Source organism: Aquila chrysaetos (assembly GCF_900496995.4).
Source record: "Aquila chrysaetos chrysaetos chromosome W unlocalized genomic scaffold, bAquChr1.4 W_unloc_2, whole genome shotgun sequence".
In the NCBI taxonomy this organism is placed as follows: Eukaryota; Metazoa; Chordata; class Aves; order Accipitriformes; family Accipitridae; genus Aquila; species Aquila chrysaetos.
Window position 1 is genome coordinate 1,503,181 of NW_024470322.1, and position 26,360 is coordinate 1,529,540.

At 46.9% G+C, this 26,360-nt stretch overlaps 2 protein-coding genes and 1 long non-coding RNA gene across 10 annotated transcripts in view; 1 reads left to right on the top strand and 2 right to left on the bottom strand.

Moving 5' to 3' along the window:
- The window catches only part of LOC121232949 (transcription factor RFX3-like), a 175,664-nt gene that overhangs the window by 61,393 nt on the left and 87,911 nt on the right, over nt 1-26,360 (top strand). The window contains exon 1 of one of the 8 annotated variants that reach the window (XM_041121487.1): nt 9,028-9,674. The exons of the other annotated variants lie outside the window; for them this stretch is intronic. Within the exon in view, the coding sequence (XP_040977421.1) occupies nt 9,637-9,674 (38 nt within the window). The 5' untranslated portion in view covers nt 9,028-9,636. Of the gene's footprint in view, nt 1-9,027; nt 9,675-26,360 lie in introns of those variants that run through there. 8 annotated transcript variants of the gene reach the window in all.
- Nucleotides 3,801-24,557, bottom strand: LOC121232982. The gene is made up of 3 exons (XR_005931788.1): nt 24,543-24,557; nt 19,680-19,683; nt 3,801-3,943 (listed from the first exon to the last, which is right to left on the bottom strand). It is a non-coding gene; the product is annotated as an uncharacterized LOC121232982 (long non-coding RNA).
- On the bottom strand, nt 17,266-18,728 carry LOC121232961. The gene is made up of 2 exons (XM_041121531.1): nt 17,848-18,728; nt 17,266-17,571 (listed from the first exon to the last, which is right to left on the bottom strand). Exons 1-2 carry the CDS (start codon nt 18,607-18,609, stop codon nt 17,377-17,379), a joined length of 957 nt encoding a protein of 318 aa, XP_040977465.1. The 5' UTR covers nt 18,610-18,728; the 3' UTR covers nt 17,266-17,376.

The window sequence follows — 26,360 nt, forward strand, 5'->3', positions numbered from 1 at the left end:
GAATGCCTTATTAGGCTAACTTGTTTTTGAAAAATGTCAGCCAAAGACCTTGAACTGTTGAGACAAAAGAAAACCTATTTCTTCATCCATGCTTGTATAAGTTTTTCTTTTAAAAGCTGTAGTACTTCTACTCTTTCAGTTATGGACTTGAAACTGAGCAGTGATGTTGGGAGTGTGTGGTTTATTGCAGTTCATGAAACTTTGCCTGAGTTTATAGCTCAAATATATTAAGCAGAGGATTATGTTTGTTTTACCCTATTTATATGTTAAATGCTCCAAAGACCAATGGATGTGCTCCAGGTGGTCCTAAATGGGGCATCTCCTTGCAGCTGCTGCTTCTGCTATTAACTATATCAACTCTGGGTTCTTGTACCTAATCTATGAACAAAGAATCTATTCTATTCCATATACAGGGCCTAGGATATATGGTTGAAGGAAGCTATCCTATTAAAACAGAGAAAGGAGCAAGTACTAAACCTGTGGTAGGAATGGAAAATGTTCTATGACTATTAACATGGATATTCTTTCATTCTCCTTTTATGGCCATGTGCTAGCCTGATTCTAACACAACCCTCAAGCCCTCCCAAGAGATCATTTACACATGAAAACAGCAACTAGGGCCAGTCAGTGAGGAGGAAAGGAAAACATGAGTTGGCTGGTTAAGAAGACTGGGACTGTGATCCAGTAAGCAGGAAAGGGTTCTGGTCTTAGATAAAGAGCTGGTAGAAGTGACTGGAAAGGCAAGAGCCAAGAACCAGTGGGTGGAAAGAAGAAAGTATGGTGGCAGACATACAAATCTAGCAAAGAGCCACAATGCATGGTTGTCTGGGAAAAAAAACTTTAAAAAACAAAACAAAAATAAAAACACTGACTGGATAAACAGCCCAGAAAAGTTGTCTCCATACAGGAGATGATGCCTATATGATTTTCCTGATATAACTGCTAATGATTTCATTTGTAGACAGTGTCTTTAAAGGAGATGGAAGGAAGAGCTGGCTGATACAACATAACTTGTAGTGCTATTTCATCCACTAGTAAACTGTATTTTAGTATGGTTGATAATTTACCGTAGAAAAATTTAGGTTGTAAGGGACCTCCAGAGGTGATCTAGCCCAACCCTCTGCTCAAAGCAGGTCTAATTAGATCAGGTTGCTCAGGGACTTGTCCCATTGAGTCGTGTATACCTCCAAGGATAGAGGTTCCACACCCTTTCTGGGCAACCTATTCCTGTATTTGACCACTCTCATGGAAAAAAGTATTTTCCTAATATCTAACCAGAACTTCCCATATTACAACTTGCATTCATTGCCTCCTGTCCTATTGCTGTGCACCTCTGAGAAGTGTCTGGCTCTATCTTCTCTGTATCCTCCCATCAGGTAGTCGTAGAGAGCAAAAAGGTAGCCCCTGAACCTTCTCTTCTCAAAGCTGAACAGGCCTGGTTCTCTTAGCCTCTCCTCATATGTCATGTTCTCCAGCCCCCTGACCATCTTGGTGGTCCTCTGCTGGACTTGCTCCAGTATGTCCATGTCTCTTGTACCGGGGAGCCCAAAACTGGACACAGGACTCCAGATACAGTCTCACCTGTGCTAAACAGAGAGTAAGGATCACTTCCCTCAACCTGCTGGCTACACTCTTGGTAATACAGCACAGGATGCATTTGTCCATCTTTGCTGCAAGGACCAGTGGATGGAAAGAAGAAAGTATAGTGGTAGACACAAATCTAACAAAGAGCCAAAATGCTGCTGGCTCATATTCAACTTGCTTTCCACCAGGACCTCCAGGTTCTTTTCTGCAAAGTTGCTTTGTAGACAGTCAGCCCCCCAGTCTATATTGTTGCATGGGGTTATTCCATCCCAGATGCAAAACTTGGCATTTATCCATGTTAAACTTCATGAGGATCCCATCGGTCCATTTCTCTGGCCTTTCCAGGTCCCTCTGACTTCCAGCATATTGAGTGCCCCCCGCCATTTGGTGTCATCTGCAAACTTGCTGAGAGTGCGTTCTGTCCCATCATCCAGGTCACTAATAAAGACCTTAAACAGCATTGGTCCTAGTACTGATCCCTGGGAGACCCCGCTAGTTTCTGGCCCACAGCTGGACTTTGCACCACAGATCACAACTCCTTGAGCCCAGCAGTCTAGGCGATTTTCCACCCACCTTATCATTCACTTATCCAGCTCATAGCTCAACAACTTGGTGATAAGGAGATTATGGGACACTGTGTCAAAGGCCTTTCTTCAGTCAAGGTATACAACATCCACTGCCTCCCCTTGTCCACAGTGCCAGTCACCTCATCATAGAAAGCAATGAGTTTGGTCAGGCATGATTTGCCCTTGGTAAATCCCTGTTGGCTGCTCCCAATCACCTTCTTGTCCTTCATGTATTTACAAATAGCTTCCAGGAGGATTTGTTCCATAACCTTTCTAGGGACCGAGGTGAGGCTGACTGGCCTGTAGTTCCCAGTATCCTCCTTTTTGTCCTTGAAGATGGGTGTGATATGACTTTTTCCAGTCATCATGAACTTCCCCCAGTTGCTGTGACCTTTTGAGGATGATGGAGAGCTGCCTTGCAATGACATCAGTCAGCTCCTTCAGCACCCTTGGATGCATCCTACCTGGTCCTATGGGCTTGTGTACATCTAAAAGGCTTAAATGCTCCTTAACTGCATCTTCCTAGCTACAGGACACTGTGATTTCTAGCAAGCTCTAGCAGTTCTAACAGTCTCTGTCATCTGTTCTTGATTAAAGAGGGCATTGAGCTTTTGTTCCAGCAGACTCCTGATTAGGGACAGTCAAGCACCCTTTCAGCAAATACTAGGGAGTGGCCTATATAAGTGCCAGCCTAGAGCACAATGAATGGTTAGCAGTTTGTAGTGAGTGGGATCTAGTAACTTAGGACAGTGTCTGTATTCTCAACAATGGTGGGGACCTGTTACAGGACATGGTCCCCAGCAGCTGTTAGAGCAACTGTCCCTGGAATGTCAGAGGCCTTGGAGCTCCAGAAGGAAGATACATTTCTGTAAGTCACAGGCTGTAGGATGTGCCTGGGGTTTTGCTGATGCTGGGGCAGCAGAAGATAGTCTTACAGTCTGCAGGTGGTGTGCACTTGTTGAGGATCTGTGTTGCCAAGTAAAGGAGCTATGGGAGGAGGTCAGCAGACTGCATGGCATCAGAGATGACGAGAAAGAAATCAACCGGTTCTCCTCTGAAATCCTGTAGCTTCAAGAGCTCAAAGCCCAAACTGTTCTGAAGGAGGAGCAGGAGTAGTTTGTGCTTATTGGGTTGGGAAGTGGAGACTCCCATGATGGTGGAGGGTAGAAGCTTGTGACTTCTGGCACCAGGAGGAAGGCTCCTTCTCCACCTGAAGATTTGCAACTACAAAATAGAATCAGTGCCCTCATAGCAGATGAGGAGCTGGCAGGTCTGTCAAACAAAACATCCATGCTGGTGGAACCCGAGTCGTGCAGTAGTGAATAACTCACTGCTGAGGGGGATGGAGACTCCCATGTGCTGAACTGACCAATTGTTTAGGGAGGGTTGCTTGCTGGGGGCTTGGATCTGGGACACTGTTGAAAACCTGCTAAGGCTTCTCTGGCCCTCAGGCTATTAATCTCTGCTGCTCTTCCATGTGGGCACCAATGATACTGCCAAGGGAGACCTGCCTGGAAAGTGTCAAGTGTGGCTATATTACTCTGGGGGCAATGGTCAAGGGCATGGGGGCCTTGGCGCCTTGGCAATGTTCTTCTTGATCTTACTGGTGAGAGGAAAGAGCTTGAGGAGATGTTTTCATTTTTTTCACAGAATCACAGAAAGGTTGAGGTTGGAAGGGACCTCTGGAGGTCATTTTGTCCAACCCCCTGCTCAATCAGGGCTACCTAGAGCCGGTTGCCCAGGAACATGTCCAGATGGCTTTTGAATATCTCCAAGAAGGGAGATTCCACAAACTGGGCAAGCTGCTCCAGTGCTTAGTCACTGTCACAGTGAAAAAGTGTTTCCTGATGTTCAGACATAACCTTCTGTGTTTCAGTTTGTGCCCATTGCCTCTTCTCCTGTCACTAGGCACCACTGAAAAGAGCCTGGTTCAATCTTCTATGCACCTTCCCTTCAGGTATGTATATACATTGATAAGATTCCTACCCCCCGCCACAAGCCTTCTCTTCTCTAGGCTAAACAGTCCCAGCTCTCTCAGCCTTTCTTCATAGGAGAGATGCTGCACTCTCTTAATAATCTTCATTGCCCGTCATTGGACTCTCTCCAGTATGTCCATGTCTCTCTTGTACTGGGGAGCCTAGAACTGGACACAGGACTCCAGGTACACAGTACTGAACTGGTGCTGAATAAAGGGGAAGGATCACCTACCTGGACCTACTGGCAATACTTTGCCTAATGCAGCCCAGGATACCATTAGCCCTCTTTGTGGCAAGGGCACACTGCTGGCTCATGTTCGACTTGGTGTCCACCAGGACCTCTATGTCCTTCTCTGCAAAGCTGCTTTCCAGCTGGCTGGCCCCCCTGGCATGTACCGGTGCGTGGGGTTGTTCCTCCCTAGGTGCAGGACTTGGCACTCCTCCTTGTTGAAGTACATGAGGTTCCTGTCGGCTCATTTCTACACCCTGTTGATATCTCTCTGAATGGCATTCTCCAAAAGGGTTTTTACAAAATAACTTTACCTGCAGTTGCTAGGCCCTTCCAGAATAGCAGAAAAGGGGTGCTTCTAGTGCATGCCCATGATCAAAAGCCATAGGGGACGCTGTTAAGATTTTTAGTCAGTACCCTTTTGTCATAAACTACCTTCTGCGTCTTCTGGAGGGGCCTGGTTTCTATTGCCCATTTCTGCTTATTCCTGATGATAGAGCACTGCTCTATCACAGTCTTTTTAGGGTCATCACTGTCTGTATTTGTGCTGTAATCCAACACAAGATCTCTCTGTGCCTCAAAATTGATTTTTTGTCTGTTTGTTGCATTTAGAGTGATGCCTTTAACCTTTAAACGACACCTTTCTCCAGACTGCAGGTAACAGGACCCCCCAGGTCCTTTTCTGCAAAGCTGCTTTCCAGCTGGTCGGCCCCCAGTGCTTCCCCTTTTTGAACTTCATGAGGTTCCTGTCAGCCCATTTCTCCAGCCTTTGAGGTCCCTCTGGATGGCAGCACAACCCTGTGACATATCAACCACTCTTCCCAGTTTGGTATCATCAGCAAATGGCTGGGGGTACACTCTGCCCCATCATCCAGACCATTAATGAAGACGTTGAACAGGACTGGACCCGGTATTAGCCCCTGGGGTACACCACTAGTCACTGGCCTCCAACTAGACTTTGTGCCACTGAAAGGCTTTTGCTGAATTAGGACTTTTATATAGATCTCTCTCTTTAACTTAAATCTTTATTACAGAATCACAGAATGGTTGAGGTTGGAAGGGACCACTGGAGGTCATCCCCCTTGCTCAAGCAGGGTCACCTAGAACTGGTTGCCTAATAACATGTCAAGAGAGCTTTTGAATATCTCCAAGGGGGAGTGTCGTGGTTTAAACCCAACCGGTAACAAAGCACCACACAGCCGCTTGCTCACTCCTCCCCGCCGGCCACGGTGAGATGAGGAGAAAATATAAAGGCAGGCTTATGGGTCGAGATAAGGACTGGGAGGGATCACTCACCAATTATGGTCACAGGCAAAAGACAGGCTCAACTTGGGGAAGAAATAAAATCAATTTAATTTACTACAAATCAAAAGAAAACAAGGATATTAGGAAGTAAAACCAAACCTTAGAACACCTTCCCCCCACCCCTCCCTCCTTCCTGGCTCAACTCCACTCCCGGTTCTCTCTACCTCCTCCCCCTGGCGGCGCAGAGGGTCAGGGGATGGGGGTTGGGGTCAGCTCGCCACACATTGTCTCTGCCTCTCCTTCCTCCTCAGGGGGAGGACTCCTCACTCGTCCCCTGCTCCACCGTGGGGTCCCTCCCACAGGAGACAGTCCTTCACGAACTTCTCCAACATGAGTCCTTTCCGCGGGCTGCAGTTCCTCACAAACTTCCCTGGTGTGGGTCCTTTCTGCAGGCCGATCTTCAGTCACAAACTGCTCCAGCGCAGGCTTTCCCATGGAGTCATGGCCATCTTTGGGGGCATCTGACTGCTCTGGTGTGGGCTTCTCCACTGCCTGCAAGTGGGCATCTGCTCCACCATTCACCTCCATGGGCTGCAGGGGGACAGCCTGCTGTCTCACCATGGGCTGCAGGGGGACAGCCTGCTGTCTCACCATGGGCTGCAGGGGCATCAACCTCCTCAGGCGCCCCTCCTCCCCCTCCTTCTTCACTGACCTCTGTATCTGCATAGGTGTTCCTCTCTCATTCCAATCCCCCTACTCACTGCAGGTTCCCCTTCTTAAATATGTTACCCCAGAGGCGCTACCACTGTCACTGATTGGGTCGGCCTGGGCCAGATGCAGGTCCAACTTGGAGCAGGGGGAGCTTCTAGCAGCTTCTCACAGGAGCCACCCCTGTGGCCCCTACCCCCGCTACCAAAAAAACCCATGCCACACAAACCCATAACAGGGGAGAATCCACAACCAACCCGGGAAACCTCTTCCAGTGCTCAGTCACCCTCACAGTGAAAAAGTGTTTCCTGATGTTCAGATGGAACTTCTTTGTTTCAGTTTGTGCCGATTGCCTCTTGTACTTTCACTAGGCACCACTGAAAAGAGCCTGGCTCCATCTTCTTTGCACCTTCCCTTCAAGTATTTATATACATTGATAAGATCCCCCCCACCCCAAGCCTTCTCTTCTCTAGGCTAAACAGTCTCAGCTCTCTCAGCTGGGAGCCAAGAACTGGACACAGGACTCCAGGTACACAGTACTGAACTGGTGCTGAATAAAGGGGAAGGATCACCTACCTGGACCTACTGGCAATACTTTGCCTAATGCAGCCCAGGATACCATTAGCCCTCTTTGTGGCAAGGGCACACTGCTGGCTCATGTTCGACTTGGTGTCCACCAGGACCTCTATGTCCTTCTCTGCAAAGCTGCTTTCCAGCTGGCTGGCCCCCCTGGCATGTACCGGTGCGTGGGGTTGTTCCTCCCTAGGTGCAGGACTTGGCACTCCTCCTTGTTGAAGTACATGAGGTTCCTGTCGGCTCATTTCTACACCCTGTTGATATCTCTCTGAATGGCATTCTCCAAAAGGGTTTTTACAAAATAACTTTACCTGCAGTTGCTAGGCCCTTCCAGAATAGCAGAAAAGGGGTGCTTCTAGTGCATGCCCATGATCAAAAGCCATAGGGGACGCTGTTAAGATTTTTAGTCAGTACCCTTTTGTCATAAACTACCTTCTGCGTCTTCTGGAGGGGCCTGGTTTCTATTGCTTGCTGAGGGTGCGCTCTGCCCCATCATCCAGATCACTAATGAAGACGTTGAACAGTACTGGACCCAGTCTTGACCTCTGGGGTACACTGCTAGTCACTGGCCTCCAACTAGACTTTTTGCCACTATGACCATGGGATCCTCTTTGAGGATGGAGGACTGTGTGATAGGGAGAGACAGGATCCACATGTCCAAGTGGGGCACAAACAGCTTTGCCAACAGGCTGGCCAACCTGGTAAGGAGAGCTTTACACTAGGAATGATGGGGAAGGGATGACCAACAGTCAAGTGAGGAAGTCATAGACTGGATGGGCAAGCAAAGGATGTGGGGTAAACAGGAGGGACCTCATAATCAACAAAACCATGTTGAAAGTGGACCACTTCAAGCATATGCACATAACTAAGGAAGTGTCAGGAGATCAGTGTTATGGGAAAGCTTTCATGCCCTTTTGGGGAAATTGGTACAACTGGGTGCCTCTCTGAAGTGCCTGCACACTTATGCACGCAACATGGGGAAAAATAGGAGGAATTAGAAGCCTGTGAGCATTTGCAGGGCTACGATCTCAGGGATCACAGATATTGTGGGATGGCTCATACAACTGGAGTGCTGCAATGGATGGATACAGAATCTTTAGGGAAAACAAGCCAAGAAGGCGCTCTATATGAAAGAGGAGCTGGAATGCATGAAGCTTTGCCTAGGGATGGATGATAAGCCAGTTGAGAGCTTAAGGGTCCGGGTTAGATGACATACCAACGTGGGTGATGTTGTGGGTATCTGATACAGACTGCCTGATCAGGAAGAAGTAGATGAAGTCTTGTGGTGGGTTGACCTTGGCTGGCTGCCAGGTGCCCACCAAGCTGCTCTATCACTCCCCCTTCTCAACCGGACAGGGGGAGAAAAATGCAATGAAAAGCTCATGGGTCGAGATAAAGACAGGGAGATTGCTCACCAATTACTGTCACAGTCAAAACAGACTCAGCTTGGGGAAGGTTAATTTAATTTATTGCCAATTAAACAGAGTAGGATAATGAGGAATAGGAACAAATCTAAAAACACCTTCCCCCCACCCCTCTCTTCTTCCCAGGCTCAACTTCACTCCCAACTCTTCTACCTCCTCCCCCTGAGCGGTGCAGGGGGACGGGGAATAGGGGTTGCGGTCAGTTCATAATGCTTTGTCTCTGCCTTTCCTTCCTCCTCATGCTCTTCCCCTGCTCCAAGTGTGGGGTCCCACCCACAGGAGACAGTCCTTCACGACCTTCTCCAACGTGAGTCCTTCCCACGGGCTGCAGTTCTTCATGAACTGCTCCAGCATGGGTCCTTTCCACAGGGCGCAGTCCTTCAAGAACGGACTGCTCCAGTGTGGGTCTCCCCACTGGGACACAGGTCCTGACAGGAACCTGCTTCAGCATGGGCTCCTCTCCACAGGGCCACCATTCCTGCCAGGAGTCTGCTCTAGCATGGGCTCTCCATGGGGTCAGAGCTTCCTTCAGGGCACATCCACCTGCTCTCATGTGGGGTCCTCCATGGGCTGCAGGGGGACAATGTGCTTCACCATGGTCTTCACCACGGGCTGCAGGGGAATCTCTGCTCCGGCACCTGGAGCACCTCCTCCCCCCCCTCCTTCTTCACTGACCTTGGTGTCTGCAGGGTTGTTTCTCACATATTCTCACTCCTCTCTCCCAGCTGCTGTTGTGCAGCAGCAGTTTTTGCCTCTTCTTAAATATGTTATCACAGAGGCGCTACCACTGTCTCTGATTGGCTCAGACTTTGGCCAGGAGTGGGTCCATCTTGGAGCCGGCTGAAACTGGCTCTTTCCGACATGGGGACAGCTTCTGGTGTCTTCTCATAGAAGCCATCCCTGCACCCCCCACCTCTATCAAAACCTTGCCATGTAAAGCCAATACAGGTCTTCTTCAGGCAACTGGAATAAGCCTCGTGTTCACAGGCTCTGGTTCTCATGAGAGATTTGAACAACCCCAATATCTGCTAGAGGGACAACGAAGTAGGGCACAAGCAACCGAGGAGGACAGTTAAGCAGTGCAACTGGTTGCCCAGAGAGGTTTGAGTAGTTTCTGTCCTTATATGTTTTCAAGACCTGACTGGGTAAAGCCCTGAGCAAACTGGTCTGAATTCAGCATTGACCATGCTTTGAGCAGGAGGTTGGACTAGAGACCTCCTGAGGTCCCTTCCAACCTGAATTATTATTTGATTCTATATTATGTAACAATTATTTAGTTTCTGATTTAACAAACAGAACTGACCACCTAAGACCCTTTCAAGAAACTTATGATCAGCAATGAAAATTCTTTTTGGCATTCCTACAGGTACATTAGTAATTGCAACAATTGTTTCCTGTCTCCTGAAAACTTCCATCATGAATTTTCCACCTTCAGTTTTTGCCTAAGTGCTTTTGAAGAGCGAAACCCTGCAGGAAATGGCAATAATTGCAATACTGCAGTTTCCTCAAGTAAGCTCGAAGTACCCTGAACCATTGCCAACATGCTGTTTATTTTAGTTCTGAAGAACAAAATGCAATGTGCAGTGTTCAAAGACAGCATCAATATGCAATATATAAGAATGTGTTTAACTAACAGAAGGTAGGATTGCTCTTACTGCTGTGAAATCTTGGTGGTGGAGAACAAATGCTGCTACAGTAATGGAGAAGAAAAAACTAGAAAAGGGAAATCGTATTATCTTTAAGTGATTTTTTTTTTTTTTCCCCCCACTACATCTAAGAAGAAACAGTCCAAGTAAAGACTGGATTTTGTTTATGAGGCAAAACATCATGTTTGGTGGAGTAAGAATTAATGGTTAATGGAAGTCACCTAATATGAGAAATGCCCTTCTTCAACTTGAGTACTCGATGAATCCTGTAATTAAGAATTTCTGCTAGCAAAGTTAGCCAATTTGCTTAAAAAGAAAAATATTTTATTTTTCACAGCATCCTTTTCTTCAAATTTGTAGTAATAACTAGTTTATGTAACTGCCCCCAAATGTGGATGCTCATCTGAAAATGAATTTGGATTTATAAAACTTCTGTATTAGCTCTATGGAACAGGCTTTTTTGTCTTTTTTTTTTTTTTTTTTTTTCCTTTCTTTCTTGAGGTTTCCAGGCAAAGAACAAATGCTCTTTTGCGCTGTCAATCATCTAACCCACTTATGCTTCTACATAAACATTTTTGTATGCACTTACTAATTAGCTAAGCATTCACTCATGTTAATTTATTAGCCGCAGAATAAGATAAAGTCAAAGTATAAGGAATACTGTAAATAATGTGTCAATGATATTTAGTTCTTTAAGGAAAATATTTTTTTTTTTCTGGACAAATGCTATGTAAAACACCTAACATAAGATCTTTTTCACCCCACTGTATTAGAGGATGATCTGTTTTAAAAAAATAAGTGTGGAAAGAAGCAGCTCAGTGTCATCCTGATTTAAAAAACAAAACAAAACAGTCTTTAGCTATGAAGAAAGAGGAATTCTAAATTCTAAAGAAATAATATTCCCTCTTTCTAGCTAAACACTATATTATTAGAGGACAGTGATGTGTAGAGTGATCACAAATTTCTAATGAGCTCTGAAAATGATACATTAAATTAAAAAATTTTGTTGTCCTCTCTCCTGAAAATAGTGGTTAACATACCCAGCCATTACCAAAAACCTAAGCACCTACATGCTCTAAACATTCTTCAAGGTGATCTGGCTATCATCAGAATTGCCAAAATCCTCTTCCAGAGAATCTTAAGAACAATCTGGTGCAAAATAAATGGCCTAAGTTCATTCTGATAGTTTGTAAAGTGTTACTAAACACACATTAAATGATGTAGCAAAAAAAAGTTACAAGGAGAACATTTATTTTTGGATAAGCATTCAAAAAGCTTGGGTTCTCATCTGAAATCTCTCTCCTACACAAATCTCACAAATAACAAGATTTTGCAGTCTTTCTGGTACTTGTAATTGCTGAAATTGAGAAATACAATGTGAAAAATATTTTGAACATAACTTCTCTGCCTGGAATAGGAACTCCCAAACAAGTTTGTTACTGTCCATCCTGTCACTTGTGAAGAGATAAAAAGGCCATTCTCAGGGGAAAGGGTCTATTGCCAGTAATATACAGCGGCTCTGGTCTTTTGCTAGAATCATTAGATAATAATCAACTTTACTCCCGACTCAAGTATAGAGTGTTTGACTTCTTTTTAAACAAAGAAATTTGGCTTTTTCCTACACAGTAGTTTTTCATTCGTTTTGTGGGCACTAAAAAGTTTTCACAAAAATTTCAACTGACCAAATTTTACTTGGAGCTTGTTTTTCAAAAAGTTTTTCCTCACTGTTAATTTCTTTTATGGTAATATTTATTAGGAAGTTATGTAACAGAGTAGGTTTTGGGGATTTCCCCCCCCCCCATCAAATATTGAAAATCAGGAAAAGAAAGATGAAACTGATAAAAATAGAATTATTAAACACATTTTCCCATTTTTTTGGCCAGCTGCTGTTGGTAGCTTTCTGATTAACCAGAAAAAAAGAAACCTGCCTATGATGGGGTATTTCTACAAAGCAGTACTTGCAAATAGTTTCCTGAGTTGCTTCTTACGGCACAGCTAACAGAGGGTAGCCAACAGATGCAGCACTTTGCTCAGAAGGGGGCCAGAAACTTTGCAGAGAACAGCATCCATGTCCTGAGCAATGGTGTTAATGTGTCACAGGGCACCACCTCCAGCCATCGGAGCAACTATCCCTATAATGTCAGAGGCCTCAATCCAGACTGAACTCCCGAGGGAGGATGCAGCTCTCAGTACAGCGAGTGCCTGGGGTCTCTCACTGAGGCTGGGGCAGAGGGAGACAGTTTCCTTGCCTGCAGGTGTGCAGTGGTACAGGATCTGTGTTGCCAAGGAGGTACAGGAAGAGGTCAGTAGACTGTGTGGTATCAGAGATAGTGAGAAAGAGATCAACCGGATCTCTTTCAGGACCCTGCAGCCTGAACCCTCAGCTGTATTGAAGGAGGATCAGGTGGTCTGTGCTTATTGGGTTAGGAAATGGCAAAGGCTGGAAGCTTGTGACTTCTGGCAACAGGAAGAAGGCTCCTGCTCCACCTGCATATCTCCAACTAAAGAACAGGTTCAGTACCCTTGCAGCAGATGAGGGTCCGGGAACTCTGTCCAATGAAGCATCCGAGCTAGCTAAGCCTGAGCCATGCAGCAGCACCAGAAGGAAGTGGCAAGTGATAATAGTGGGAGACTCCATGCTGTAGGGGGTGGGGGCCCACATCTGCCGACCTGACCTGCTGTGTTGGGAGGTTTACTGCTTGCTGGGGGTTGGATCTGGGATGCTGTGGAGATACTGCCAAGGTTTGTCTGACCCTCAGACTATTACTCCTTGCGAATCTTCACATGGGCACCAATGATACTGCCAGAGGAGACCTGGAGCATATCAAGTGTGACCACATGCATCTGGAGGCAATGGTCAAGGGGATGGGGGCCCAGGTAGTGTTCTCCTTGATCTTTCCAGTGAGAAGCGAGGGCTTGAGGAGGAATGGAAGGATCCTGTGGGTCAACAGTTGGTTGCCCAGCTAGCGATGACAATCGGTATTTGTATTTTATGACCATGGGGACCCTTCTTTAAGGACTGAAGATCTGCTAGATCTCTCTCTGCTAGAGAGAGATGGGATCCACCTGACCAAGTGGGGCAAAACCATCTTTACCAACAGGCTGGCCAACCTGGTGAGGAGAACTTTAAACTAGAAATGACAGGGGAGGGAGATGACGACCCACAATCAAGTGAGGGAGTGGTGGAATGGGTTGGCAAGCAAAGGGTGCAGGGTGTTATGGAAAAGAGAGAGCTTGTCATCAGCAAAACAGGGCTGAAGGAGAGACGCTCTGCTGGACGCAATTCATACAAACAAGGAAGCTTTTCTTACAATTCTTACAAACTGGTTGGCGATGTGAAGGTTGGGGGGCAACCTAGGCTGCATTGACCATGAGATGGTGGAGTTGAGAATACTGAGAGGAGGGAACAAGGCAAATGGCAGGATCACAACTCCAAACTTCAGGAGAGCAGACTTTGGCCTGTGCAGGGACCTGCTGGGAAGAATCCCATGGGAGACAGTCCTGGAGAGCAGAGGGGGTCTAGGAGACCCGTTTGATATTCAGGGATCACCTCCTCCAAGCTCAAGAATGGTCCATCACAATGAGCAGGAAATCGAGCAAAGGTGACAGGTCTGCATGGACGAACAAGGAGCTCCCGACTAAACTCAAACATGAAAAGGAAGCATACAGGAGCTGGAAAAAGGGGCGAGTGACCCAGGAGGAATGCAGAGACACTGTCCAAGTGTGCAGAGATGGGGTTAGGAAAGCCAAAGCCCACCTGGAGTTGAAACTGGCGAGGGATGTGAAGGGCAACATTAAGGGCTTCTACAGGTACATCAGCAGCAAAATGAAGACCAGAGAAAATGTGGGCCTGCTGCTGAATGGGGCAGGGAACCTGATGACAAAGGACATGGGAAAGGCCGAGGTACTGAATGCCTTCTACACCTGAGTCTTTACTGGTAAGGATTGCCTTCAGGAATCCCAGGCCTCTGAGACCAGAGGGAAAGTCTGCAGCAAGGAAGAATTCTCCTCAGTAGAGGAGGACCCAGTTAGGGAAGCATTTAAACAAATGGGACCTGATGGGATGCACCCATGAGTGCTGAGGGAGCTGGCTGATGTCATCGCGAGGCCACTCTCAATTATCTTTGAACGGTCATGGTGATCAGGGGAGGTTCCTGAGGACTGGAAGAAAGCAAATGACACTCCAATCTTCAAGAAGGGCAAGAAGGAGGATCTGGGGAACTACAGGCTGGTCAGCCTCACCTCTATTCCTGGGAAGATGATGGAGAAAATAATCCTGGAAGCCATTTCCAAAGAAGGTGCTTGGTAGGAATCAGCATGGATTTAGGAATGGGAAATCATGCCTGACCAATATGATAAGGCTTCTACAATGAGTCAACTAGCTTGGTGGACGAGGGGAGAGCAGTGGATGCTGTTTATCTTGACTTTAGCAAGGCTTTCGACACTGTCTCGCATAACATCCTCATAGACAAGCTGACAAAGTACAGGTTAGATAAATGGAGAGTGAGGTGGACTGAAAACCGGCTGAACTGCCAGGCCCAGACAGTTGTGATCAGAAGCATAAAGTCTAGCTGGAGGCCAGCCTCTAGTGGTGTCCCCCAGGGTTGATCCTCAGGCCAATACTGTTTAACAACTTCATTAATGACCTGGACGATGTGACAGAGTGCACCCTCAGCAGGTTTGCAGATGATACAGAATTGGGAGGAGTGGTTGATAGACCAGATGGCTGTTGTGGCATTCAGAGGGACCTCGACAGGCTGGAGAAATGGGCAGACAGGAACCTCGTGCAGTCCAACAAAGGGAAATGCCAAGTCCTGCCCCTGGGGAGGAATAACAGGCTAGGGGCTGACTGGCTGGAAAGCAGCTTTGCAGAGAAGGACATGGGGGTCCTGGTGGACAAGCAGCTGAATGTGAGCCGGTAACGTGCCCTTGCAGCAAAGGAGGCCAATGGTATCCTGAGCTGCATTAGGAACAGTGTTGACAGGAGGTTGAGGGAGGTGATCCTTTCTCTCTACTCAGCACTGGTGAGGCCACACCTGGAGTCCTGTGTCCAGTTCTAGGCTCCCCAGTACAAGAAAGACATGGACATACTGTAGCAAGTTCAGCGAAGAGCCACTGCAGTGATGAAGGGATCGGAGCATCTCCCATAGGAGGAGATGCTGAGAGAGCTGGGATTGTTTAGCCTGGAAAAGAGAAGGCTCAGGAGGGATCTTATCAATGTGTCTAAATACGTGATGGGAGGGTGTATTGAAGATGGAGCCAAACTCTTCGCAGTGGTGCCCAGTAACAGGACAAGAGGGAATGGGCACAAATTGAAACATAGGAAATTCCGTTTAAACTGAAGAAAAATCTTTTTTACTCTTAAGGGTGGTCAAACACTGGACCAGATCGCCCAGAGAGGTTGTGGAGTCTCCATCCTTGGAGATATTCAAAACCTGACTGGACAATGTCCTGAGCAACTTGCTCTGGTTGATCCTGCTTTGAGCAGGGGTTGGGAAGGGGTTTGGACTAGACAGTCTCCAGAGATCCCTTCCAACCTCAACTACTCAACTGTTCTATGGTTCTGTGATTACACTTGAAGTCACCATGGCAGAAGGTGTCATTTACAGTATCAAAAATAGCTTTTCTAGCTACAAGGATAGCTGAGGCTCTATGTCTTAAAATATTAATCCAACTTTATAAATTGACTATTGTTTGGTCCACAGAAAGGATATAAAACTTAGTATTTACAAGGATTATACTGGACTGTAAATAGGAAATTTCTTTTTAATATTTAACACAACATACAAAACATGCAATAAATGTTTTAGGAAGGAATTTAAACTACAGGCACCACTTCCAGGAAGATCAACCTGAACTTTGCAACTGATAAGATATTAAACCAGGGGGGATCCCAGACACCAAACTGGGAGGGATGCGGGAATTGATAGAACTATGCAAACTGACGAAGGGACTTGCAGGGGGAAGGGGAAGCAGGGAGAAACAAAGAGAGGGGACAGACAGAAAGGGGGATAAAACGGGCCAGTCACGGGTAAGACGGGACCAGTCAGTACGCTTGTCTGGCTGAGCCCTGTGCCTGATCATTGCAGTCTGTCCTATTTTCTTATATTTTCTTTTAAAATCTTTTCTTAACTATCGCTCTGCTTAATCTCACTCTCTGTCCCTTGTGTATGTGTACTGCAAGGAACAGGTGCCAGCTGCTGGTGATACCTCTGTGTGTGTGTGAATGAAATTTGGTGCCCAGCTACTGGAGTCAGACTGGGGGGTGTAGGCACCCTGGGGCCTGTGGTGTCAGCTACAGGAGTGAGTGAGGGTCCTAGCATTAGTAGTTGGAGGGGCCATAGCTCTCTTGATCATCATCATGGAATCATCATATGGTTTGGGTCGGAAGGGACCTTTAAAGGTCCAAACCCCTGCCATGGGCAGGGACCCCTTTCACTAGATCAGGTTGCTCCTAATGCACCCCAGGATGCGGTTTGCCCTCTTGGCTGCCAGGGCACACTGCTGACTCATATTGAGCCTGCTGTCAACCAGCACCCCCAGATCCCTTTCTGCAGGGCTGCTCTCCAGCCACTCATCTCCCAATTTATACTTGTGCCTGGCATTACTCTGTCACAGGTGCGGAATCCGGCATTTGGACTTGTTAAATTTCATGCCGTTGATGATTGCCCAATGCTCCAATCTATCCAGATCCCTCTGCAAGGCCTCTTGTCCCTCAAGAGAGTCAACAGCACCTCCCAATTTGGTATCGTCAGCAAACTTGCTAATGGTGCATTCAACTCCTGAATCTAGATCACTGATAAAAATATTGAACAGAACTGGCCCTGGAATTGAGCCCTGAGGAACACCGCTGGTGACCGGTTGCCAGCCAGATGCAGCCCCATTCCCTACAACCCTTTGAGCCCTGCCATTCAGGCAGTTCTTCACCCAGCGCACCGTGAACCTGCTCATCTCACAGTTGGACAACTTGTCCAGAAGGATGCTGAGAGGGACAGTACCAAAAGCCTTACTGAAATCCAGAAAGACCGCCTTCCCTTCATCCACTAGGCGGGTGACCTTATCATAGAAGGAGATCAAATTAGTTAGACAGGACTTTCCCTTTGTGAACCCATGTTGACTGTGCCTGAGGACTGCATTATTCTTTAAATGCCTTTCAATAGCACCCAGTATGATCTTCTCCATAATTTTTCCAGGAACTGAGGTTAGACTAACAGGTCTGTAGTTCCCTGGGTCTTCCCTCACGCCCTTTTTTGTAAATTGGAATAACATTGGCTAGCTTCCAGTCAGCAGGGACCTCCCCAGACCTTTGGTAGATGATCGAGAGGGATCCTGCCGTAACATCCTCTAGCTCCTTCAGTACTCTGGGATGAATCCCATCAGGCCCCATGGACTTGTGAACATTCAGCTGATACAGCTGGTCCCTTACAATTTCAGTGTCCACAAATGGAAAGTCACTGTTCCCGCAGTCATGGTCCTCCGACTCAGGGGACCGGGCAGCCCAAGGACTATCCGTATTATTAAAGACTGAGGCAAAAAAAAAGCATTGAATGCCTCCGCTTTTTCTTCATCCCTATTTGTCAGGTGACCGTCTTCAACAAGTATTGGTCCAATGTTTTCCTTAGACCTCCTCTTGCTATTAACGTACTTAAAAAAGCCTTTCGTGTTGTCTGACACAACACTGGCCAGTTTCAACTCTAATTGAGCTTTGGCCTTTCGTGTCTTCTCCCTGCATATACAAATCACAGCTCTGTAATCTTCCTGCGAAGCCTGAACTCGCTTCCAGAGATCATACAATTTCTTTTTCCTCCTGAGCTCCACGAGGAGTTCCCTGTTCAGCCAAGCTGGTCTTCTGCCCCACTTGCTTGACTTGTGACACAAGGGGGTTGCCTGCTCCTGTGCTTCTAAAAGGTGCTGCTTAAAAACTGACCAGCACTCATGCACTCCTAAGCCCTCAAAAGCAGATTCCCAGGGTACTCTGCTAAGCAGCTCCCTGAATAGCTTAAAGTTTGCTCTCCTGAAGTCCAGGGTAGCAACTCTGCTGTCCTGTTTTCTCATTACGCTGAAAATTTTAAACTCAACCATTTCATGATCACTGTGGCCAAGACAGCCACCTACCAACACATCCCCCACGATTCCTTCTCTATTCACAAATAGCAAGTCTAGGAGGGCATCTTTCCTAGTTGGCTCCCTGAGTACCTGTGACAAGAAGTTATCTCCTACAGACTTCAGGAATTTCCAAGACCTGCTTGTCACAGCAGTATGATATTCCCAGGTGATGTCTGGGCAGTTGAAATCTCCCATAAGGACAAGGGCTACTGATCCAGAGATTTCTCCTAATTGCCTATAGAATAACCCATCAGTGCTTACATCCTGGCTGGGTGATCGGTAGTAGACACCCACTACAACCTCTCCTTTGTTTTCCATCCCCCTAATCCTCACCCAGAGGCTCTCCACCACATCACCACTAACTGTAAGGGCTGTACAATCAAGCCTCTCCCTTACATATAGTGTGACACCTCCACCTCGCCTGTCCCTCCTGAACAGCCTGTAGCCCTCCATCCCAGCACTCCAGTCGTGGGACTCATTCCACCAAGTCTCACTAATACCAATGATATCATAGTTCTGTGCTTCCAGTTCATCCTGTTTGTTTCTCATACTGCGTGCGTTAGTGCACAAGCATTTCAGATATGCTCCTGAGCCCTAAATCTGAATCTGAATCTACCCTCTTTCAGTTTTCAACCATTGCCCCTTGTCCTGTCACTACAGGCCCTGGTAAAAAAGTCTCTCTCTGTCCCCTTTATATATTGAAAGGCTGCAATAAGGTCTCCCCGGAGCCTTCTCTTCTCCAGGCTGAACAACCCCAACTCTCTCAGCCTTTCCTCATAGAAGAGGTGTTCCAGCCCTCTGATCATTGTCATGGCCCTCCTCTGGACCCGCTCAAACAGAACTGGATGCCCCAGATCTGGATGCAGTACTCCAGGTGGGGTCTCACGAGAACGGAATAGAGGGGGAGAATTGACCTGTTGGCCACGCTTCTTCTGATGCAGCCCAGGATGCGATTGGCTTTCTGAGCTGCGAGTGCACGTTGCTGGCTCATGTCCAATTTTTCACCCACCAGTACCCCCAAGTCCTTCTCCGCAGGGCTGCTCTCAATCCATTCATCCCCAGTCTGTATTGATACTGGGGATTGCCCTGACCCAGGTGCAGGACCTTGCACTTGGCCTTGTTGAACTTCATGAGGTTTGGATGGGCCCACTTCTCGAGCCTCTCAAGGTCCCTCTGGAAGCCATCCCTTCCCTCTAGCAAATCAACTGCATCACTCAGCTTAGTGTCATCTGCAAACTTGCTGAGGGTGCACTCAATCCCACTGTCTGTGTCGCTGATGAAGATATTAAACAGTATTGGTCCCAATACAGACCCCTGAGGGACACCACTCGTCACTGGTTTCCACTTGGACACTGAGCCATTGACTGTAACTCTTCGGATGTCGCCATCCAGCCAGTTCCTTAGCCATCCAGCCAGTTCCATCCATCAAACCTGTACCTCTCCAATTTAGCAGCCAGAATGTTGTGGGGGACTGTATCAAACGCCTTACAGAAGTCCAGGTAGATGACAACCATAGCTCTTCCCTTGTCCACCGATGCAGTCACTCCATCGTAGAAGGCCACTAGATTAGTCAGGCACAGTTTGCCCTTGGTGAAGCCATGTTGGCTGTCTGTAATCACCTCCCTGTCTTCCATATGTTTCGACATATCTTCCAGGAGCATTTGCTCCATGATCTTCCAAGGCACAGAGGTGAGGCCGAGTGGTCAGTAGTTCCCAGGGTCCTCCTTTCTACCCTTTTTAAAACCAGGTGCAACGTTTCCCTTTTTCCAGTCACCGGGGACGTAGTCTGACTGCCATGGCTTTTCAAATATAATGGAGAATGGCTTAGCAACTACATCAGCCAATTCCCTCAGGACCCTGGCATGCATCTCGTCGGGTCCCATGGACTTGTGTATGCTCAGGTTCCTCAGGTGGTCTCAAACCTGATCTTCTCCTATGATGGGAGGAACTTCATTCCCCCAGTCCCTGCCTTGAGGACCAGCTTCTTGAGAGATGTGGGAAGAGAGGTTGCCAGTGTCAGGGTGATTGAAGTCCCCCAGGAGGATCAGAGCCCGCTAGCGTGATGCTTCCTGTAGTTGAAGTAAGAATGCTTCATCGACATCCTGCCCTTGATCAGGTGGCCTGTAGTAAACACCAGCCACGAGGTTTCCTTTGTTGGCTTTTCCCTTATTTTACCCATAAGCTCTCAACCTGTTCATCGCTGTTTTTCAGACAGCTCTGTGCAGTCAATCCATTTTTTTACATAGAGGGCACCCCCCCGCCCTCCTTCCTTGCCTGTGCCATCTGAACAGTTTATCGCCATCGATTGCAGCGCTCCAGTTGTGCGATTCGTCCCACCAAGTTTCAGTGTTAGCGATTAAATCATAGCTTTCCAGGTGCACAGTGGCTTCCATCTTTTCCTGTTTGTTATCCATGCTGCGTGCATTGCTATAGAGGCACTTTAGTGGGCCTATCAACCTTGTCACCTTTTTAGAGGAACACAGCCTAATTCCTTTGAGGCATTTCACAGGTGTTTTTTCCCTCTTGGTTCCTAATACATCAGCAGCCCCTGGCTCATTTGTATGCATGGCAAATGGATGCTTCAGTGCCTCTCAGTAAGGAATCTTGAAGATTCACAGAACATCCGCTATTGCCTATAAAAAGTATAAAAGCACTGCAGATATTCCTCTACCCGCTTTGAGCTGGGAGGGAGTGGGGGTTGTGGACTAGACAATCTCCAGAGTTCCCTTCTTATATGTATGGGCAATATCTTTGTGTTTGTCCCAAGTAGTCTGTCCCTGCTCCCACCTTCTGTGTACTTCCTTTTTGTTTTTGATTTCAGTTAGGAGCTCCATTTGCTTGGGTGGTGCTGGCTGTTCCCCAGCCAGTTCAAACCACGGGAAGCCAATGCCAGCAGCAGCAGTGGCAGTAGCAGCAGCAGCAGTATTTGCTGCGTGCTGAGAAGAGTGTGAGGCTTGTGAGGTCCTGGAGGGTGTCTGAGGTGGTTTCTGGGCCCTCAACACCCTTGCGCTCTCTCTGTGTGTAGGGACTGGCCAGCAGGCGACAGGTCTCACAAGAGGGGTGGGCAAGAGTTGTATGCTCCCTGCTGTTGTCACAGCCAGTTCAAACCACGGGAAGCTGCATATAACCAGCCCCTAGGGAGTTCCAGTGACCAGGGTGTGGTGACGTAGGGAATGGTGCCTGAGAGGAATGGTGCAGCAGTTTGCGCGGCAGTTTGAGCAGAAGGGTGCGTGTGAAGGGCGGCGCATCCTACCAGTTGTCGGGCTGCTGTCTGCTCTGCTCACCCACAGTCTTACGCTGCAGCATAGATGGTCACCCCAGCTAGCTGTTGGCTGTGCAAGCCTACCCAGCAACTTGAGTTCTCCAGGGAATTAGAAGGGCTTATTAGGCAGTGCTTTGAGGTTGTTGAAAGCATGGTGGTAGAGACCAGGTGAGGGCTGTGCTCTGCAGCAGACAGGGATTGGCTACCTAGTCAGGCTAGCCTGGGACGAGTGGAGGTGGCCACCCAAACAGAGCTTCCTATCACAGAAGCTGCTGTCCAGGTGGAGGGCTGCAAAGTCTGTACCCCACACTCCTGGGTGGAGGAGGGTGCAAGCTCCACCTGTGCAAGGTGCGCTCTGGTGGAGTCACTCAGGCAGTGGGTGGAGGAGCTGCAGGAGGAAGTCAGCAGGTTACGCTGTATTAGGGAGGGGGAACAAGAAACAGAGTACTATTTTAGACTTTGCAAGAAGAAATACTAGGGCTTCAAGTGGCACTGAACTCCAAGGACTACCAGAAAAAGAGCTTCAGCAGCAAAAAGACAGCATGTTGGAACATGATGCACCATGGTCTCTGGTGACCCATGGGAACAGGATATTGCTTCACTCCCTGTCCTTGTATGTACCAACCAGCAACAAATATGAAGTCTTGGCAGTGGACAAAACCAGTTAGCAAGGTTCACCGGGAGAAACCGCACCAGCAGCACATACTAAAAGCTGCAAAAGGAAGTGGTGAGTGCTAGTAGTGGGTGAGAGGCACCCATCTGCCAGCCTGATATACAGTCAAAGGAAGTTTGCTGCTTGCCAGGAGCCAAGATCCAGGTTGTCACAGAGAGACTCCCGCAACTGGTAAAAAGTACAGACTACTATCCCCTACTTCTTTTCCATGTGGGCACCAATTACACAGTAAAGCATAGCCTGGGCAAGATCAAGCAGGACTTGAGAGCCCTGGGGGCTCAAGTGAAAGGGACAGGTGTCCAAGTATCTTCTCTATCTTGCGAGTCGGGGATAGGGGTGCAGGCAGAAGTCGATGCATCATGCAGAGCAATACCTGGCTTCGTGGCTGGTGTCGTCGCCAGGGTTTTGGTTTCTATGGTCACAGGATGTTCTTCAATGAATACAGCCTATTGGGAAGAGATGGAATCCGCCTATCTAGAAGAGGCAGGAGAATCTTCACCAGCATATTGACTGACTTAGTGAATCGTGCTTTAAACTAACAAACTTGGGGGGGTAGGGTAGGGTCCTGTCATGGTTTAACCCCAGCCAGCAACTAAGCACCACGCAGCCGCTCACTCACTCCCCCCCCACCCAGTGGGATGGGGGAGAAAATCGGGAAAAGAAGTAAAACTCGTGGGTTGAGATAAGAACGGTTTAATAGAACAGAAAAGAAGAAACTAATAATGATAATGATAACACTAATAAAATGACAACAGCAATAATGAAAGGATTGGAATGTACAAATGATGCGCAGTGCAATTGCTCACCACCTGCCGATCGACACCCAGTTAGTCCCCAAGCGGCGATCCCCCGCCCCCACTCCCCCCAGTTTATACAGTAGATGTGACGTCACATGGTATGGAATACCCCATTGGCCACTTTGGGTCAGCTGCCCTGGCTCTGTCCTGTGCCAACTTCTTGTGCCCCTCCAGCTTTCTCACTGGCTGGGCATGAGAAGCTGAAAAATCCTTGACTTAGTCTAAACACTACTTAGCAACAACTGAAAACATCAGTGTTATCAACATTCTTCGCATACTGAACTCAAAACATAGCACCGTACCAGCTACTAGGAAGACAATTAACTCTATCCCGGCTGAAACCAGGACAGGTCCACAGCTGTGACACCTGTATATCCATGAGCACACCTACCAGAGTAGTGAAGAATGTTCCCCAACCCTTTCCAAAGGCAAGAAGCCCAAGTCCAGCCACCTCAAGTGCATGTATACCAACACATGTAGTCTGGGCAACAAACAGGAGGAACTGGAGCTCCGTTCCCAGTCTGAGAGTTATGATGTCATAGGAATCAAAGAAACCTGGGGGGAAACTCACATGACTGGAAGACCACAATGGATGGCTACAAATTCTTTTGGAAAGATAGGAAGGGAAGAAGAGGAGGTGGAGTTGCACTTTATGTAAAAGAGAAATTTGAATGTATGGAGGTGAGCTATGGAGACCACAAAAATTCTGTCATTGAATGCCTTTGGATCAAGATTAGAGGGATCGTCACCAAGGGGGATCTTATGTTAGATATCTGTTGCCGACCTCCCAAGCAGGATGACGAGGCCTCTGTCTTTACTGGTGTAGCTGGACCCCAGATCACAAGATCAAGTAGCTACAACAAAGCATATGTCAACATTTCTCTAGTAGCGGAGCAAGGGCTGGTATGCAGCCTTTTGCAAGGGCTCAACCCACATAAATCTATGGGCCAGGATGGAATCCATCCCAGGGTGTTAAGAGCCAATTTCCTCAGGACCCTGGCATGCATCTCGTCAGGTCCCATGGACTTGTGTATGCTCAGGTTCCTCAGGTGGTCTCAAACCTGATCTTCTCTTACAGTGGGAGGGACTTTGCTCCCCCAGTTCCTGCCTTGAGGTCCATCCACTTGAGAGGTGTGGGAAGAGAGGTTGCCAGTTTGAAATTTAAAAGATGTGCAAATTCCTGCACCTGGGGCAACATATCCAAAGAGCCCAGTACAGGCTAGGATCTGTGTGGCTGGGGAGCAGCCTTGCTGAAAGGGACCTGGTGGACAACAAGCTGAACATGAGTCAGCAGTGCACTGCTGCAGCGACAAAGGCAAATCGGATCCTGGGCTGTATCCGCAGGGGCATTACTACCAGAGACAGAGACATGATCATCGCACTCTACTCAGCCCTTGTCAAGCTGCACCTGCAGTACTGTGTCCAGTTCTGGTCTCTACAATTCAAGAAAGACATGGACAGACTGGAGTGGGTCCGAAGAAGGTCCACAAAGATGATCAAAGGGCTGGAGAACCTGTCCTATGAGGAAAGACTGAAGGAGTTAGATATTTTCTCCCTGGAGAAAAGAAGGCTCAGGTGGAATGTCATCACAGTATTCCAGTACTTAAAGGGCAGCTACAAAGAGGATGGATGCTCTCTCTTCACAAGGAGCCACATGGAGAAGACAAGGTGCAATGGGTAAAAGTGTCACTGGGAGAAGTTTTATCTTGACATAAGAAAGAAATTTTTTACAGTGAGAACAATCAATCACCGGAACAACCTCCCCAGGGATATGGTAGAATTCCCATCACTGGAGGTTTTCAAGATTGGACAGGGTGCTAGATAATCTCATCTAGACTCCCTTTCCCACAAAAGGTTGGACCAGATGATCTTTTGAGGTCCTTTCCAGCCTAGGCTGTTCTATGATTCTATAATTCTGTGCTTGCCTTTCTACTCATTCTATGCTTGCCTTTCTACTCATTGGATTGGACCATTCTTGTTTTCTGAGGAGGCTGTCCTTGAAGATCAGCTAGCTTTCCTGGGCCCCTTTTCCCTCCAGGGCAGTTTCCCATGGGATCCTACCAAGCAGGGCGCTGAACAGGCCAGAATCTGCTCTTCTCAGGCCCAAGGTTGTAATTATACTGTTTTAATTTTCAAAAGTAATACCATTTCAATTTTCCATTAAACAAATTAGCAAAGTTTTGGTTAGCTAAGATTTTATGTGGAGAAAATTTTTTAAAAAGAGTTATTAATTTCTAAGATTTCATCTTTGCTGCATATCATCATCAGACAAAGGATAATTTGGCATCTAATCTTTTTTATGAAATGCAAATGTGATTAGAAGAATAAAACATGAGATCTGGAAACATGAATAAAACTTAAAACTATTTTTTGACGAATTAGGAATCTAAGTAGAGTCTGCACTCCCTGTCAGTTGGACAGAGTAATCTTTTCAGTATTGTTAGTTGTAGCCTATTGAAGAGAGGGAGAAATGAACTGAAGTGAAGAAACGAGGGCATTCTCTAGGATTTGCATCAAACTTTTGGGCTTCTAAGACCCACCTCTTGGACTCCATCTCTTCAAGTGAGATTTGTCTTGCAGACATCATTTGTACCATTTCCTCTGGCCAGGACTTTTTTTACTGTCAACAATGATTTCATGCCTTTGTTCTTTTCCTTATCTTACTAATATCTAGTTTTTTCTTTCCCCTTTTGGGGGAAATCCCAGTGTTCCACCCCCCTGGCAGACACTTGTTGAACTATTTCCCCTAAGTTTCCATCATCATGTTCTCCTTAAGTACCTTCTATTAAATAGGTCTGTTTATTAAATTGCCTGGTTCTAAGAAAGATATAACATCTGGTCTGGTAGTAGATGCTTGACTTATCATCCATTAGAGGCATTCAGTGATGCCCCAGTTTAATAAAATCAATCATCAGGTATACTCAAGGAGATTTCGCCAAACTAACTTGCCTGCAGACATGTTATTGCAATGTAAAAGATGGCTTGATTCTAGCTCTGAAAAGAAGGTGCTACTGGATGACCATACATACAGGTTCTAGAGCCTTTCTCCTCCCCCCCCTTTTTAAAATTGTTTTGTTTTCATTAGACTGCACTGTAGTCCCTCTAGATTAACTGAATTTCTCACAGCTGCTCTTACAGCTATTGAAATACCAAGAATAAAACAAACAAACAAGTAATATAGTACATAACCTGAAATGCTTTTAGGATATTAAAATTAAGTTTTAGTGGTTTTTGCTGTCTGAAGAACAAGGGAGAATCCATGATGGCCATAGTTAATACCATAGAAGTTCTGACTTGACTGTTGTTATGGGTTCAAAATGTTGGTGCCAGTTGATTTTAGGAAGCATTATAGGATTTTATGATTAAATGTCAAAATTATCATCTGGGTAAATAAACTAAGTTTTATCATTTGGCTTTTATTGTAACACATGCCATGATATAAAGCTTGATGGTCCTGAAATGTTGGCTAAAATTTTTTAATTACTGCAAAATCCAGATTCTTCATTTTAGAAAAGCTAATGAGTGTTATTTACTTGTGTATATTGAGCTATATCAATTTGAAAGTCCA

Bases quoted from the DNA above. Each gene is read 5' to 3' on its own strand.
- LOC121232961 (XM_041121531.1), bottom strand. From the start codon at position 18,609: ATGAGAAACAAACAGGATGAACTGGAAGCACAGAACTATGATATCATT. The intron at 17,572-17,847 runs GAGCAGGCAACC...AGGAGGTCTAAG, and splicing joins AGCACCTTTTAGAAGCACAG to GAAAACATTGGACCAATACT.